Genomic DNA, 17,267 nt, shown 5'->3' with positions numbered 1-17,267 from the left:
ATACCGCGCAACAAAAGGCGGTGACATTGGTGTATTCTATTCAAAAGGAAACGTTCTCTTCTCTTTCACACACTTGCACGAGCAGTTTTGTGGGTAAGAAAACTGTTCTTGAAAAATGATGTCATCAAAATTATCGAGTCAATTTTGTTTGTCAGTAACTATAAATGGATGGTGTTGCTTTTAGGGTTTTTAATGAAATAGTCAAAATAATCAATGTATCATTAATCTGTAATTCTTCCATAAAGGTTTATTTAACCAGGTTAATCTGATTTAAAATGCCATGTTAGTCCCTGCCTGGGAAACTGGCTCAATACATCCTTCAGAGAGCCAGTGTTAATTAGACAAGGGCCTACTCCTTCTTTAATTTCCATCCTGTCCAGAAAACAAGCCCCAGGAGTAGTACAGATAATGTTCTTGCAGTGTAAACTCAGAATGAAACTGAAAGAGTCTTTAAAAAAAAAAAATCATCTTTATTCATATGATTAAAATTGTCTCTCTCATTCAAAATACCTGAACTTTGGATCTGTGTTTGCAATAAAGTGCCATTTTAAAACAATCATTAAAATAAGAAGTCTCGTACCAACGTCAAACAACCATCTGGACAAAGAGTAACGAGCTGGCTTTGCAAAGCTACTGATTGGCTTGTTCAAGCTGTCAGTTATTGCTTCAACCACTGCTGGAGGAGAAGGAAGACGTGGTCGCGGGCCAAAGTCAGTTGGGGGAGATCTTGGGGTCTGGCAGGGTACATGTTGGCACAATGGGCTGTTCCTGCATTTTTTTTTTTTAAAAGAGCAAAATAGTAAAAGTGAGATTTTCAGAGTTACAAGAACAATTATCCACCTAATAAAAATTAAATAAGGAACAAGCATGCCATTGTTCCGCTCTGAAACAGTAGTTCAGCTTCTGTAATGTAAAGCAAACGCAAAGAAAACTTCTCTGACTCTGGAAATACATGAATTCAAAAAGGCTGAATAATGAACTCTGGTAAATGTGAATTCTACCTTAAAGGCACCTGCTATAACTGTCTATACACAAACAAGAACAAGAAATGGACCTACTATACTTATATGTATGGCTTGAATGATTTTGGCTTAATGTTTGTACTTCATGTTAATTCCTACAAATTTGAATCATACTGTACACAGGCCAAATTTGCCAGATCGAACTGGCCAACTGACAATTGCACATTTACCAAAATATGAAGTAAAACTTGACTCTATTTTAACATGTAGATACAAATATTGCTTTAAAAAATGTTTTCTCTAACTAATTCAGTCCTCTTTTAAACCTGGATTTAATTCTTTTTTTTAAGTATGTAAAAATACTTACTGGGGGTAAATTGACACATTTATTTCTAAGTTGGCAATGTAACAAGATGATTAACAAATATAAAACTGAGGTATATATATTATTGTATATGAACTTTGTAATGGATTACATTATGTGTTAGAATCTTGGTATTTTTGAGGATATATAACCATGCACATATAAAGAAATGTGTATATATTTTCACTGTATTATTATATGTGCATATGGCCAATTATTATAAATGTTTTGTGTTTGTTATTTACATTGGGATCTATTGAATGTAAAAAGGGTCAGTGTTATAAGCAAATGCTTCAGCCTACACCTTTTTGGCCAGAAACTGATTTATTTATTATTTCCCTTTTGGTTTTTCACTATTTTATAATGGAGATGAAGGACTAGGAACAGGACATGATTATTTACTTTATTTATTCATGTGTATTTGAGTTTAATGACTAAACAAAACTAAAATGCCAAGCCATATGTAACATTTTAGTTTGCCATTTAAGATAGGTTGGATAGTAAAGACATCAGTACAGTGGCATTACTGAAGCATTTGAGTTTATTTTGAGTCCACCTATTATTCTTTATATACATATTCTTTCTCACCTTTGATGAAAACAGCAGGGAGGTAAGCCGTGATGTCCTGGGTGATCCCCAATGCATGCCAGGGGTCGATGGACCCGTTGGGGAAAACTATCCTGGAGGAGCGGATATCATAGCCACCGTAATACTCATTGGTCTGGACTATGGCCTCAGCCAGCTGCTCGGCGCTGACATTGAAGTAGTCCATGCACTGTTTCACATGATACCTGGATGAGAGGATACAATTAGAAAAAGACTAGGAGAAATAAAATGGCCAAGGCATAATGATGTGCTGGGGGGGGGGGGGGGGGGGGGGTCAGTGCAGGAATAAATACTTATGAGTTTAATTCATGAGACACGATGTTAAGTGCACTCACGGAAGAGGGAAGCCAGCGAATGGTTGGTTGGGCGAATCGGTGCTCTGGTAAAATCCAAATTCAGTGCAGGTCTGATAGACCCACTGTCTCCCTGACAACACACACACACACACACACAATTTATTCATTGGGCAGGTCAAGCTAAATACAATGTGGTAAAAAAAAAGTCCCTTTCCTCAAAAAGAAGAATTCACTTCCAGTTTTTCAGGTCTTATTAAGAGAGGTAAGTAGTGCAACCGAAACCCACAAAACAAGGGAAAAGGGGGGGTGTTTGGGAAGAATTTTATGCATATGCAACCCAGTGGGTTTCTAAGAGACCGTTTCCTGTCCCAGTGATCCCCCTCCTCTAGTACTCCCACTCATGAAACTGAAGCTGAGAGTTGGATTAATGGCTACAATGTGGAATATAGAGAACCAGTTTTTGGTTAAACGTGCTTAACCCACACATTACCTCCATTCTTAGAATAGTCCACTTATCTTTCAAATTCTATTGTTTCAGAGCCAGATGAAAACTTTATATTGTTCTTTAATATAATATTACACCAAGATCAGTTTTTGGTTAAACGTGCTTAAGCCACACACTACATCCATTCTTAGAATAATCCACTTTCCTTTTCAAATTCTATTGTTTCAGAGCCAGATGAAAACTTTGTATTGTTCTTTAATATAATATTACACCAAGATCATGACCACACACAGTATTTGGGTGGCTTAAAATCCACCTCAAGACAGTAAAGACATAACTTTAGGTTCTTCGTGTCATTCCAGGAGTTATTTAGTATTTAAATGTATTTTGGTGCACCCACTTTACCAAGTCCCTGCCATCTTTTATTTCTTCTATAGTGAGTAATAAACCACTTTCCCAAAAAAGCCTCTCAACAACACCCAAAAATGAGTCTTGCTGGGTCATGATTGTAACCACATCCCATCTTCAACACACAACCGGTCCTGTGGCCGGGTTATATTCCGGTCTCCTGAGGCTACTGATGATGAAGAAATTGGCGTTACGCTTGATTGCTCACTGTATTATTTTCAGGCGACATTGGAACATTTTGTGACATCACATTGTCTATGCAGGAAAAAAACATACCACCTGACAACCTCACAACAAAATGTACCTCAGACGTACCAAGTGTGTAAAAATAGTTTTTAAAAGTTACTGAGGTAAGACATTTTTAACCAACAGGCCAAAATAGCTGTATTTACACACGGAAATATACCGTTCCCCAGCAATACATGTCCATACCAACCTCCCGATGCAGCTGGCCCATCCCAGGATGTATTAGTCATGGCTTTGAGGTTGCTACTGAAGCTGGCATCCAGGCAATTTATTGAGAAGGTTTCCATCATGAGACGGGTTACAGCAGCATATCGGGCATAAGGATCTCCAAAGGAGGTGTCAGACATCACTCCACAAAGCACCTGGATGGTGATGTTGGTACCCATCAAGCCCTACATGGACACAAAACCACCATGCCAAAAAAGGAGGGAAAACATCTAATTAGTTACGGTTATGTGGCTTTTCTTATCACCTCTTCAGTATATCACGGGAACTTAATTTCATCCAAATTTAACTCCAAATTGGATGATTATAGAGTCATTTATGAACACTTCCTGTGGCTGAGCTTATTCCCTGAACTGTGACTGAAAGATTGACGAGAACAGGAGATATAAACTTATGTTTCCCACATAAGTGTACACATGATCAAATGATCCTAATTTTATAGCTGAGAGAGGACAACTTCAAACAAAAACATGAAGAAATAAAAGAGGCGTAAACATGTACTACTTCCAGGGGGACGATTCACAATTAACGAGATAAAAACTAACATGAGTTTACTACTAGAGAGATAAGTGGAACTTCATGTGTTTTTTAGCTACAAGCTCTCTGTGCTACTCTGATAATAGTGTAGAATAAGCCAATTGACTGCCCTGAATAAAACTGTAGAAAAGCATCTATTGTCCTCAACGTATTCTACATTTTAGTCACACAATAACAAGACCCAACATTCTGACATTTTGAAACATTTCCTATTGAAATGTTGCAAAGGGAAAAATTATTAAGAAAAAGAAAAAACCTAAATTCACTGAAAACATGAAACACTCAAAATGATGCTGTAGCATCTTCTGACATTTACACACTCACACACACCGATGGGAGCAATTAGAGGTTCGGTATCTTACCCACCGACACTTTGACACGCAGTCAGGAGGAGTCGGGGATCAAACCCTAAACCCTTTGATTAGTGGACGGCTCTACTTCCTAAACCACAGCCACCCTCGCAACTTGAGGGGCAGGTGTGTTTGTGTACCTGGCTGTCTCGCAATAGAAATCGTTGTGGTTTTTTTCCCACGTGCAAGCCTCCAGTCAGAAAGGTCATTTTCTCATTTTTGTTCACTGCCACCCAACAATTTGCCTGGTTAAAGGAGCAGTTCACTCAAATTGAGAGGGGCATGGTCATGTAAGACTGAAACTATAAACAGTGGTAATACTGCAAGAGGTGAGAGAGAAATTACTTTTTTGCATGTGTCAGCTAACTGGAGTTTCATTATGAAGTATTATGCCTATGGTCAATACAATTTTCTCTACATGCTAAACTTAACTGCCAATTATTCTCTTCCTAATCATATGTAGGATAGACACTATTCACTTTAATGGTGCTTTCTCTACTGTGTATTAAACAACATTACATGTCCATGACATTAACTCTAAAATCTCAATATTTAAGTAAGAACGTTAAGGCTGCAATAAGAGATTTCTATGATTTATTTTCTTTGTTTAACCTTTATTTGATTGAGTATTCAAAATGCTGACAGGGAAACAAAAAACACTGGACTCCCAATTGAAACATATAAACAGTCAAAAATCATAGAAAAGGTTATTGTGAAGATATGAATATTGCCACATAGTGATCATAATGCCATAGGCTTTCCTGCCATAATCAATAGGCATGTGAATGCATCATATGGGGTTTACAATACATTACAACCTTAAGGATAAGCAGCGTTCAAGTTGTATACCACAGATGTCAAATATACGACTGGCAGGCCAGAACCGGCCCACCAAGGGGTCCAATTTGGCCCGCTGGATAACTTAAAAGTATGAAAACTGCAGAAAAGTAATTTGAGTTAGTTTTTCAATAAATCACGCTGCTTTTCTCACTTATTTTCACTCATCATTCACAGTCAAGGCTTCTGATTGGACGTCCAACTTGATAATTGACTTGTAATGTGATTCAGATTTGATGGACACATTTTTCCTTGGGGGGCTCAGACATATTACATCAGTATCTCTCAACAGGGTACACCTAGACGGTTTAACATAGTAAAGTTATAATATGTATTATATATATTCTATATTATTTATTGGTTATTATGCAATGGTTTTACTGGGTGAACTAAAATGAGTTTGACGCCCCTGTTCTATACAGATCAAAATTATCTTTGCATGAATAAGAAGGTTAGCCCAATGATTTGAGAAGGCAGTTTATCAGAACTGATGGATAGCAGTAGCGAACACCTCTCTCTATACCCACAATGCCCTTAAAAATAGTACCAAGGCTACACAGTGTCATTAGCCCAACATTATTCCAGGTATAAACTTGCCTCGAAACAAAATATGTTGCGGGAATGAGGGTTGCACGAGTAAACAGTTGGCGGTGGCTGCAGAAAGCGATGTTGCCTATAAATGAGTCCGTACTACTATCCCATCATGCATCTTCTACTCTGAGTAAAAAGAGGAGCTGTTAGTACTTGTTGTGCAAGCTGTAGTGTTACATAATGCTGTTCCGTATTTTATAAAGCACCCCATTGATAACCCCTCAACTGTGAAGTTACCGCTCTGACTCTTCTGATTGAGTTACACATCGCTCCTACTTCATAAACAAATTCCTCGGTGGTACCTAAAACCTGGTAGTTTGCTCTATACCCGGCCCTTTGTGTCACAGAGGCAGCTGTTGGCTGCGTTTGTCCACTAGTGCTGTGGACTCGGTGGACTCTGTGGCCCACCGCTCCTCTCGGTTCTTTTATAAGCGTCTCTTTAGCTCGGGGCGACAGGAAACCAGAGAGACCAAAGAGTCTTTTGTTACTTTTTCACATCAGCTTATTGGTAACCGGACTCACGTCTCCTCAAGGCACCAGGGGGGACAGAGAGGGGATGGGATGAAGAAAGAGGAGGGAAAAAGAGGGGTAATTTGTAAAAATGGGCACCAAGAAGAGAAAAAAAGAGGTGACAGATGTTACAGATAATAAGAAAAAGGAGACAAACAGTGCACTACATTTGGGAACTGTACAGTATATGAGTCAGTAGGGAGTTTGTGGAACAGCTTTAAGATTTTCCACATGTTAGGGACTAGGGTTGGGCAATGCATCAATATCTACGATTTATTGCACATCAATATAATTTTACTACTGGATTGTTTCAATATTGTGGATTATGATACTCAGTTTTGTTGTCCATATTAGCAATATAAAAAAATAAGTCAGAGAAAATGTTAAATAGAAAAATTGACACCACTTCTATGTTTGTACTCTAAACATAAAGCTACAATCAGTAGCTGGTTAGCCTAGCTTAGCTTAAAATCTGAAAACAGAGGAAAACCGTTAGCTTATGTCTGTCCGAAGGCACCAAAATCTGCCCAAAGCTCGTAACACTCAACATTTGTTTGTTTAATTCATACAAAAATGTGTGAAGACGACAACTTGTGGTTTTATGGGGATTTATGTGCCGGACTATTTCTTGGCTGGAAGCATTGATGTTCTGGACCCTCTGCTATTTGCCTGGTAACCTCATGGTGACAAAAAGCATAGCACTACAGGTGCTATGCTATGTTGTTATCTTTGGATAGAGACAAGCTAGCTGCTCCCCTATTTCTTTCCTTTTGTTTTCTTTTGTTTCTTTCCTGTGTCTTCCTGCTAAGCTAAACCAACCTTTGGTTAGCTGTAGCTTCACACTTGTACAGACATGAGAGTGATATCAAGCTTCTCATTTTGCTCTCAGCAGAAAACAACTAATCGTATTTCCCAAAATGTCAGTCAAAGTTTCAGTTTTCCATTATGCAGTAAATGTGATGGAAACCACCTGAACACCTTGCTATGTGCATTTCCATATGTTGATATACAAAAAATGATACATATACATATATATCATTATACCGTTAAATGACAATAATGCAGATTGATTTACTGCAGAAATAATCAATTCTACACATGTTGTAACCACTATCCCAAATTGATTATCATATCGTGTTATTGTCATTACATGGGTTTCATTGGAGGACCACCATTGTTGATTGTGTTTCATACATTTTTCTACTGTAAGAATATCAATCAAGTTTTCTTACAGTCTTCAAAAACATAGTCTAACCATACTTCCAGTGTCCAATGTTACCTTACTCATTTTACCCTGAGTCACAAGCCACAGAAATATAGGTTTAAAAAAAGAGGGCATCACTTTTCTTATGAAGATAAAGACATGAGCAAGCAACCAGCCCCAGAGACAACCCTGGAGACGTTCTTGCATGACAGTATTTCTGGGCCTCTTGCTGTTAAACAATGGAGGGTTTATTATGTTTCAGTATACTGCTTGGGCTGTCTGCAACCCTCCTTCACCTCATAGCTGGTTTCCACTCAACCAAGACTAGACAAAGGTTCTCAACAAATTCCTTTTTAATGTCCCCTTCTACTGAATCAGGTCAACTTTGCATAAATCACGTCATATCTGATGCATTGTTTTAAAATAAATTGTCCAATCTCCCTATGGGTCTGGCCACTGACACAGATTTAAAAAAAGGTTTCCTCTATCTTATTTCAACCCATGAATTTTTCCCAATGGTGCTGTTCGTATCATCAATATATCAATTATGTCAAATTGTAAATGTTGGGGGGATTTTAGTGATGAGTACATTTTCTTTAGTTGTCTTTGATGCATTAGGACAATGCTGGTGAGACATGCATTAAGATGAAAATATTCCTATAGTGATGCAATTGATGAAATTGGGGTTAGAATCAGTCAGCATGATTGGGGTCTACATTGAAAATGGCTGGATTATCTTTTAAGAAGCTGAAAATCTGTTGAACCTCTAAATACTCTGAATGTTTGTTTAGTCTATCTAACTCTTGGGTTGTAAATAATACTTATTTCGGCATGAAAATGAAAAGAAAATATTGCAATAGTTTGGATACATTTTGGAAAATACATCTGTTCGCTTAGCTCTCAAACTACTTCTTGGCCGTGTGCAATGACATCCTGGAGTCTATGCTGGTTACCTGGCAACCTCACAGCTGCCTCCCCCCTTTATCTAGAACTATCATTTTACATTTTGGTTTTGGTATGGATCAAAAAACACAAGATACAACATGCCAGTCAGGAGAGCTGTCTCCCCTTGTTTTCAGTCTTTACGCTAAGCTTAACCAAGCAGCTGCTGGCTGTAACTTCATGATAGACAAACATGAGACTGCTATCAATATTCTCATCTAACTCTTTTCAAAAAGGAAAATCCATGTATTTCCCCAAAGGTAAAACATTCTTCTTTTTTTTTTTAAAGGGGTAGTCCAGAAATGTTATTTATCACAATATACACTAGCATATTAAAGTTTGAGTGGAGTGACTTTTGTCTACCATGCTTACATGTGCTTTGGTCATAGGCTTCACTGTAGCCTACTCCATCGCTACTGTTGCAGCTGTAAAATGGTAGATACATTGTTTTGAGCATCACATAAGTCCTGTGGCAGGCATCAGCATTGTGTGAACTCATTGGCAAGGCTTTGAATGTGACAGATGTTCATTAATATGTAAAAGTTCCACACTGCAGGTTTAAGAAGTGTAGGATCCAGTGTTTTTGTAACTTGACCCCACCTAGTGACTAAAAATGAGGAAAACTCACCCTCTGCTGCATCAGTTTTATTCTCTCTTTTTTTTTTAAAATAATTGGTCGTTTGGACATCCTCCAAGTTTATGGGAGTGTCACTGGAGTGCCCCATTAAAGACACCAACTCTTGGCACAATATATAAGCATTTGATTGCTTCGATCCAAAACCCAGCATTGTCTGCCTCCAAAAATCTGTGTTTTACTGATGTTTTACTGATGTTTTAATGGTGTTATTTGGCTTTATGTCTTTTCTCTCTTACCTCAAACCCCCTGTTGTCTTCATTGTACTGGACCACATCCATGAAGTTGCCAGCCAGCGTTTCTAGGAAGTAGGCAGAGTCCATCTCTGTCTGGATCTGCAATTTGGAACATAATCTGGAAGGGGGAGAGGAGAGAGGAGAGAGAGGAAAGAAGAAAGAGGAGGTTACATGGGTAGAGTAGAGGATAGAATAAGAGGGCAGAAGGCAGAGGGAAAGGAAGCAAGGGAACAAGAGAATGGAGGAAGAAGGGGAAAATGGGGGTTAATAAAAGGTGGAAGAGTTGGTGAAACAGAGAGTTCTTTTCCTGTGTCCTCAGGAAAAAAGAACTAATTGAAAGAACACATCTAGCAACCGACAAGTGTTTCGAGCATGTTACTACCCATCATAACCACCAAGACATTTCTTTAGAGCAGCTGCCACCACAGATAATTGGTGAGGCAATCTGCAATCCAAAACCAATCAGACTGTGTTGAGCGAATAAAGCATTTCCCACAAGAAGGGAGGGTTGAACAGTTAATTTAGCTTCTGAGTGGAACAGTGATTCATTCAGTGCATACACAGATACTGATTAGGGTCGTCTGTCAAGTTGGCAGTAATGAGGTACAGTGTCAAAGTGGAAACGACAACGTTTCTTATAATTTAACTGAGAGCCAGTGTGTCAAGATTTAGACGTGCATGAGTCCCTATAAAAAAAGACTGAGGTGATAAAAATATGGCTTCCTCAACCGATTTATCGTTCGTATTTTCACTCTGGCAAGTTGAAGTAATGCTGCCAATTTTAGAAACGACTCATCTGTGTGTCTGTGGGGTGAAAGATACTTCCATCATGATGAAATCATGACGCAAGTGCTGTATTCTCTGAGGAACTGTGGTTTGGAAGCCGGACAAGCCTCAAAACCACCTTTTGTGACCTTTGTGTGTTTGTGCCTGCATGAGAACATGTCTGCATCTACGTTCTGCACGATCTGCGAGAAAATAAAAAGTGTCCAATGTGGTCAGGGCAGTGCAGACACAAAGACAAGTGTGTCTCCATGACAGCATTACTTCTGTCAGACTGGCCGTGCAACTATAAAAGCCATTTAAGCTTTACAATTCATCATGCTGACTGACCGTACAGTCACTATAACAACCTAAAATACGCAAATATAAAGCAACACCAGAGACAGCCCATGACTGCAGACATAGCACCAGCATGCTAAGAATAACTCCATGCTTACAGTATCGAAACAAAACAATGAAAAGCACTGAAAGAGAAAATAACGTCACGAGAGAATGAGAAAATGTCAAAGATAAATGCTGGGGTGAGTCACATTTGGTTAAACAGAAGCCAAAGACCTTTGTAAAGGCTCATTTCACCCAAATAAGTAATAAAAACATATTTTCTCACTTTGCTTGCAGCCATGCAGATAGTTTTGTTATTTTGTGCCTGGGTTTAGAGACATTCATCACTTAGTTTTCTGACATTACCTCAGCGCAATGGCAACAAATATACATTTTGGCTGAGGTGTTTATTTTCATTTTTTATTCACATATATTTGGGGGCACAGAAGAAGCTGGAAATGCAACACTGACTATTAATGCTTTGCAAAAAGATAAGGAGCTATATATAACTGGATTCTTTAGCAATCGATTTTACTACATTGAAAACTGTTATAGTTATATAAACAGATGTTTTTTCACAAACGGTGGGGGGACTTGATGAAAAGGTGACACATACACTGACAAATAATTACTCACAAAATGGTTACAAAGCAAACAGTCACCTATTCTGGAGACTGAAGTTTCTGGCAAATTGACAAATGTAAATCCAAAATTTGCTGGCTTGGTTTCTGCCAGATCCTGAAGGAAATTGCTTGAGTGCAAATTGGTACCACTAAATGAACCAGTGTGTTCACCAGCTAGTCACTAACTTTGTCGGTCTGAGTTTTGGTACTGGACAGGCAGCTTACAGTGCTAGTATCAGAGACGTGCATCTGGAACCGAGACTGGTAAGAGTTAATATCACTGTCCAGAAAACCTAAAAAACTAATGAGCTAAATTAGCTAAAAGATGCTAAAAAAAACCCTCAAAACAGCTGATCAATTATAATTCTCAATGGAGACACCACTATATGGAACATCTTTCACATTACACATAATCATTTCTTACATTGTTAATGTAAAAAAAAAAAAAAAAATCTTAAGTACAAAAATTTCAACATCGATATCTCTTGGGGACAAATAATGTCCTGGTTACTCAAGATACAGACCTCACTATGAACCCTTGTGGTGACACCACCAATATTCCCAGCATCTCTGTTTTATCAGGCATAAATCTCAGGTGCGATTATCTCAAAATCTTGGCAGTTAATATCAAAACTATCTATATGGCAAGATGCCTGTAGAGGCATATGACAAAGTATGTTTTCGTAACACCTTTTTAGGAGTACTTGGCACTTCTACTAGAATTGTATAATGCAGAGTGTAAAGCCTGCAACAACTTAAAACTTGGACAAAATAATAATCATCATTATGAATGAATACCTGCGTGTGGAATATGATTAAAATGTTCAGTTTGGTTTGAGGGCTTACCATAGACAATCAATGTAGTGTTGTTCAATCATGCAATAAACACAAGTTATCACATCTGCATCACATCACGGGTGGATGACACTGTCCGGCTGGCTCATACACTTAATTCGGGTATCTGCCCATTGTATTACAAACAGATGAGTCTGAGACTAAATTAGACCCTCTCTGGAGCAGGTCCGACATTCCAGAGTCCCAGGCTCAGTCCAAAAGGCCTCGAGGACGCTCATCATGCTGTAACAGGACCTGACTCAAACCAGGACCCAATACAACCCCCGCTGCTCTTTGAACTACATAGCTCCAGCTGTCACTACAGTCCACCTGATCTCATACTAACCCTATACCTGCTCTCATATAACCGCACTGTTTCGCATACACTGATCACTGTCTGAAAATGAGCTTGGAATATTTTGATATTGTGGGAAACATGCTTGTTTGCTTTCTATACCAAGAGTTACATGCGAAAATTGATATCACTCTTACAGCTGTTCATGAAATATGATGCAACAGCCAGAAGTTATTTAGCTTAGCTTAGCATGGAGACAGGAAATAAGCTTACCTGCTTACAACAATTTGTGGTTTTACAGGGCAACTACTACTTCTTGGCCAATGCAGTGATTTCCCGGATTCTTGTTTTCACTGTGAGTTTTCCAGGCAACTGGTGTCTCCGGGAATTCACTGCACCCTGCCAAGATATAGTCCAGTCTTTATAGAGATACAATTGCCCTGTTTTTGTACGTATTAAACAAAACAGATATTAAGTCTTAATTGGAGAGCTTTAAAGTTCTTGGTAAGTGATTTTTGTTACTTCTGCACAGAGCTTTCCATACACATGGAAAGCTGTTTCCCCCTGTTTCCAGACTGTATGCTAAGCTAAGCTAAATGTTGTTTGGCTGTAGCTTCATATTGAATGGATGGACATGAGAATGGTATCAATCTTTTCTGAATTTCCCAAAATGTCAAACAATCAATTTAAGACAGTATCCCCAAATAAATGCAATACATTATACACATAGCCTAATTCTGTGATTGCCCCAAAACTGCAACAACTGTTCTTGTACAAATTTGTACAGGACAGCTAGCTATCAAACCTACAGCTTTCATCACATTCTCCATGTTCTTTTTCTGTGATTTGACAGCCAAGATGTTCTACAAACCTTTACTACAGCTGATTTCCCATTTGATTGAAGTTGTTCTGCTTTAACAAGTTTAAGTATTCAGTACTCATTCTGATTAGATCTCTGCTCAGGTAACAGCGGGTGGAACAATGCTGGGAGTTTACCGAAGTCATCGAATTTCCTTTACTATGAGAATAACAGAGGTCTAATTTGTCCTGCCCTAAAATGAGCAAAAAAGCTGAGAGAAGAATGAAATGTTCACACAGTCCTGTCGAGAGGTCTTATTAAGCAACGTAAAATCACTGTACTGTGTGTTCAGGTGCACTGAAATGTGCAGTTCAAAAGTCAACTATCCCAGGCAGTACTAGTTAAAAGTTATTTGGCTGTTTCATATAAAAACAATATGGAATTGAATGAATTCTAACAAATAAAATAAAATAAAAATCCAACAAATGTAATCAAATATTGAATAAATAAAACACATGGGCTAGAAACTGTGATAGATAACTAGCTATAAAAACAATTATAGTAAAAGAAGTATAATTATGTATCCGTATCTATGTTTACATACAGATATCGTATATTACAAATGATTAACTTATGTTTTTATGATTGAACTGACAACATATCATACCAGTTTACTCAAGACATAGATCATGTTTGGCTGGTTATTTAGTTGAGATTACATTTATCAGTCCGATATTTAAAAAAAGTCTTGTAATGCTATTCCTACTTCCAGATCTTTTAAGATGAAGTACATCATCCAAAGCCTTGTCCCTTCACATTCTGCTGTACGTTACATGATAGGGAAGGTATGGTTACAAAGAGTATTGGTACTGTACTGGAAATCTTTGGTGATGTTGTCGTAGGTCTTGGGGTCTTTGAGGCGTTCCACAAGGGTATCTGAAGCCTTTTTCACCAGTAGCGGGCACTCTGCGTTTTCTGAAGCCAGCGAACGCCACACAACCTCTAAGTACTCTGGGAAAACATGGAGACAAGAGGGAGAGGTGGACACTTAAACCTGGGCTGCTATAAAAAAAAAAGACCAAAATAATACACAAGAAAAGCAGTTAAACATACAGGACTATTTTGAGTAACTGTAAAAGCACCAATTCGTCATCGAATAACGTGTGAATAGTGAGAAAGTATTTATTTAAAAAAGGTTTTGGGCAAGGTTGAAAATGAAATGATGAGTCTTCACAGTTTACAACACACTAATAACAGCCTCTCACAGGAGAAACGTCACATAACAATATCTTGGAATATTCCCACTTTGAGTGAAAGCCAAGCTCTTACTGGTAATAATGCTGACTAACTGCTGTTGTTTTGGGAAATAAGAACCGTGTGGTGCGATCTGAAGGGGCATAAAAAAAGATAGCTGACGTCAGTACACCATGTATACTCTTCTCTGTGTGTTTTGTCTCTGATATTTTCTTAACAGTCAAAAGGGAATGTGGTTCAATTGTGTTTGATAGTGTCTCCAAGATAGCGTGAGCGTGTGGGTGGAACAGCATAGGTCCATGTTCAAAGCCACTTTGACCTTGATTCCAGCCTGCTGTCTTCCGGAGGAAAACAAAGAACTCAGCCAAACACAACACAGACACAGATAGAGAATGGACCATTCCCCATCTTTGATCTGTCTGGGACTCTTACTTCCAAAACAGTGAGCAAAACTAGAAAAATGCTGTGAATTTCACATTAACTCAAAGTGAAACTTTGAGTGTTCAACAGAGTTGTTGATCCTGTAATACACAGTAGGAATTCCAGGCCAAATCAGTTCAGAATAAAAGGTTTTCTTTCTTTACAAAAAAGTGCTGTAGAGCTGAATTTAATACTGAAACATTCAGTCATCTTTTATGTGCTATTTCGTTTGTTTCCTGGTAGCAAATCTATCTTAAATTCCTTGATTTCATTATAGAGTTTGGCATAAACCTCTGTTCATCAAAAAGGGAATTTCGTGTATCAGGACTATGCTGTATGAGATGAGAATGAAGAGCGATTTAAGTGTGTGTGTCATATGATATAATGTCTCTTTGTACCTGGAAAGTTGACAGTAGCATGAACAGGTGCGCTGGTGGCCACAGAGGCATGTACCAGGTGAGGGTACTTCAGCCTGAACCAAGCAGCAAGAGAGCCCGGATACGACCCGCCAAATGCCACCCACTTCCTGTTTGACAGCCCTTTGGCCTCCCCAATTTCGGTGCGGAAGTGAGCCAGGTCAGCCAATGCCTGACGACTACTGAGGAAGCGCAGACTGTCTGTGCTCAGGTCACTAAATGGAGAGAAGAGAGAATGCATCCATCATTTAGTCTATACAAAATACTACCAGCAAGTACTGTCTTTATGTGAATGCAGAGCTGCCATCTAGTGGTGAAACATCAGCTACTGCACACATCAGGAACATGAAGCTGGTGGTTTTTATGCCCTTTTGTTGATCTCACAGTATTGTGCAACCGGAGTTATTGAAAGTTCTCAATGTGCTGTGAACACATGAGGGTGATGCAGACGGTTGCTCTGTGTCACAGTTCATACTGTAAAGTTCTATTTCCACTGGGAAACTAATGGAATGATTTAATGTCATTCTACAGCACGTGGCAACATTACAGTTTAAGAAGCTAAACAGCTGAGGTGAATGAACTGAAACCCAATTTTCTGCTTTGGAAGCAAACGTTGTGAAATTAAAGGATAAGCAGAATTCATGACCAAAAGTAACTGACATGGACTTTTACTGTATGGCCCTATGGTGCAACAGCAATGATTTTTTTCTTACTGCAGTATCAGACTGTTTACACTGCTTAAGTCTGGCAGACGCTTCAGCAGCCTTAAAGCTCTGACAAAACAGGCTGAGGAGGAGTTTTTATCCTCAGGGTGTTAGAACTGTTAATGTGGAAACGTAGTATTCTGTAACATTAAGGTGTTGTTTCTCAAATAGACATTAAGACTAGTCATAGACTAAAGACAAATATCCATTGAGAAACAACGTATGTCTTAAACTTAATCCCTGTCTGGGAAATCATATGCTATTTATGCATTTAACCTATACTTAAATGCCTATTTATGCTTTTTACACATTTAATGTGTCTTTAAATCTTTCTCTGTACAGCTACCAGAATGTCATATACTGAAAAACCATACACCACTGCACATCCCTTTATGTTAAATAAAACCTTTAAAGAAAACATTTGAGATATTACACCAAACAGCTTTAACACTTATAGGTTGTTTTCTTTGTTACAAGGCAAAGTGGCAAATTGTGAGTGCTTATTCTCACTCACAGTCACGACACATGAACGAAACAGTGAAAGTGAAACTAACAATACGAAACTATTTTACCTCGGAGAAGGCTCAAACCAAACCTAAAACCTAAATGTCATAATTTACTTGTTAAGTGTTCACACTGGTAACAAATACATGAGGAAAACAGGAGTTACTAACACCTGTACTGCAAAAACTAACTTTCTCTGGTGTTCATGCTGGTCAGACTTTTAATAAACTTCTCTGAAAATCTTGGAGTGAACACAACCTCAAACAAGAACCGAACCAACAAAGTCAAACATACACTGTTGGGTGACTATTCCCATAGAAGCGATGCTCCAACATCAAGCAAAGAGCTCCCAGTTTCTCAGCATAGGTGAGCCAGGTGCCAGACTCCATCCATGCTGGATTGGCCGGGCCTTCTCCACCTATCATCAGGAACACTGGGCCACCTGGCTTGTAGAAGGCATCATTCACAAAGTACCTCTGAGAAATTACAAAAGAAGGGAGGGTTATCAAGACAGGAAGTGTCATGGGCCAGTTTTGCATCAGTGCACATAGTCTTTACAATAAGCCAAGAAGGTACATTTCTTAACATATTGAAAAATACAGGACGACCATGATTTAGAGGACACACATATCACATGAACAGACTTACTTGCTTCCACACTCTGCTGTCTGCACCATCGAAGTGATCCAGTTTCTGAGTGAACCACTGTTCCTTAAACACATCTTCATGTCTGGTATCCTGCACTCCAGTAAATTTCCTGCAGCCCTTAAAGTGTCCCTCTCCCAAAACAAAGAGAGTCAACAGAAAACATATGGTTGCTTTACACACAGGTAACCCACACGTCTGCTGGAAAGCCATGTTGATATAGACTGGGGAAACAGTCAGGGACATGTGATCTCACGTGGTCATGTGACTTCTTCT

The 17,267-nt window shown here is 38.7% G+C and overlaps 1 protein-coding gene across 1 annotated transcript; it reads right to left on the bottom strand.

The window, feature by feature from the left end:
* Nucleotides 1-362: 362 nt before the first annotated feature.
* prss59 (serine protease 59, putative) lies at nucleotides 363-17,204 on the bottom strand. The gene is made up of 9 exons (XM_062419278.1): nucleotides 16,995-17,204; nucleotides 16,641-16,822; nucleotides 15,121-15,353; nucleotides 13,924-14,059; nucleotides 9,397-9,511; nucleotides 3,518-3,719; nucleotides 2,268-2,358; nucleotides 1,915-2,117; nucleotides 363-768 (listed from the first exon to the last, which is right to left on the bottom strand). The coding sequence occupies exons 1-9, from the start codon at nucleotides 17,202-17,204 to the stop codon at nucleotides 659-661; spliced, it is 1,482 nt and encodes a 493-aa protein (XP_062275262.1). The 3' UTR covers nucleotides 363-658.
* Nucleotides 17,205-17,267: the final 63 nt, after the last annotated feature.

The sequence above is a fragment of the Scomber scombrus genome, chromosome 5 (assembly GCF_963691925.1).
Source record: "Scomber scombrus chromosome 5, fScoSco1.1, whole genome shotgun sequence".
Lineage (NCBI taxonomy): Eukaryota > Metazoa > Chordata > Actinopteri > Scombriformes > Scombridae > Scomber > Scomber scombrus.
Note: the sequence above shows the minus strand (reverse complement) of the source record. Positions and strands in the feature narration are given on the sequence as shown.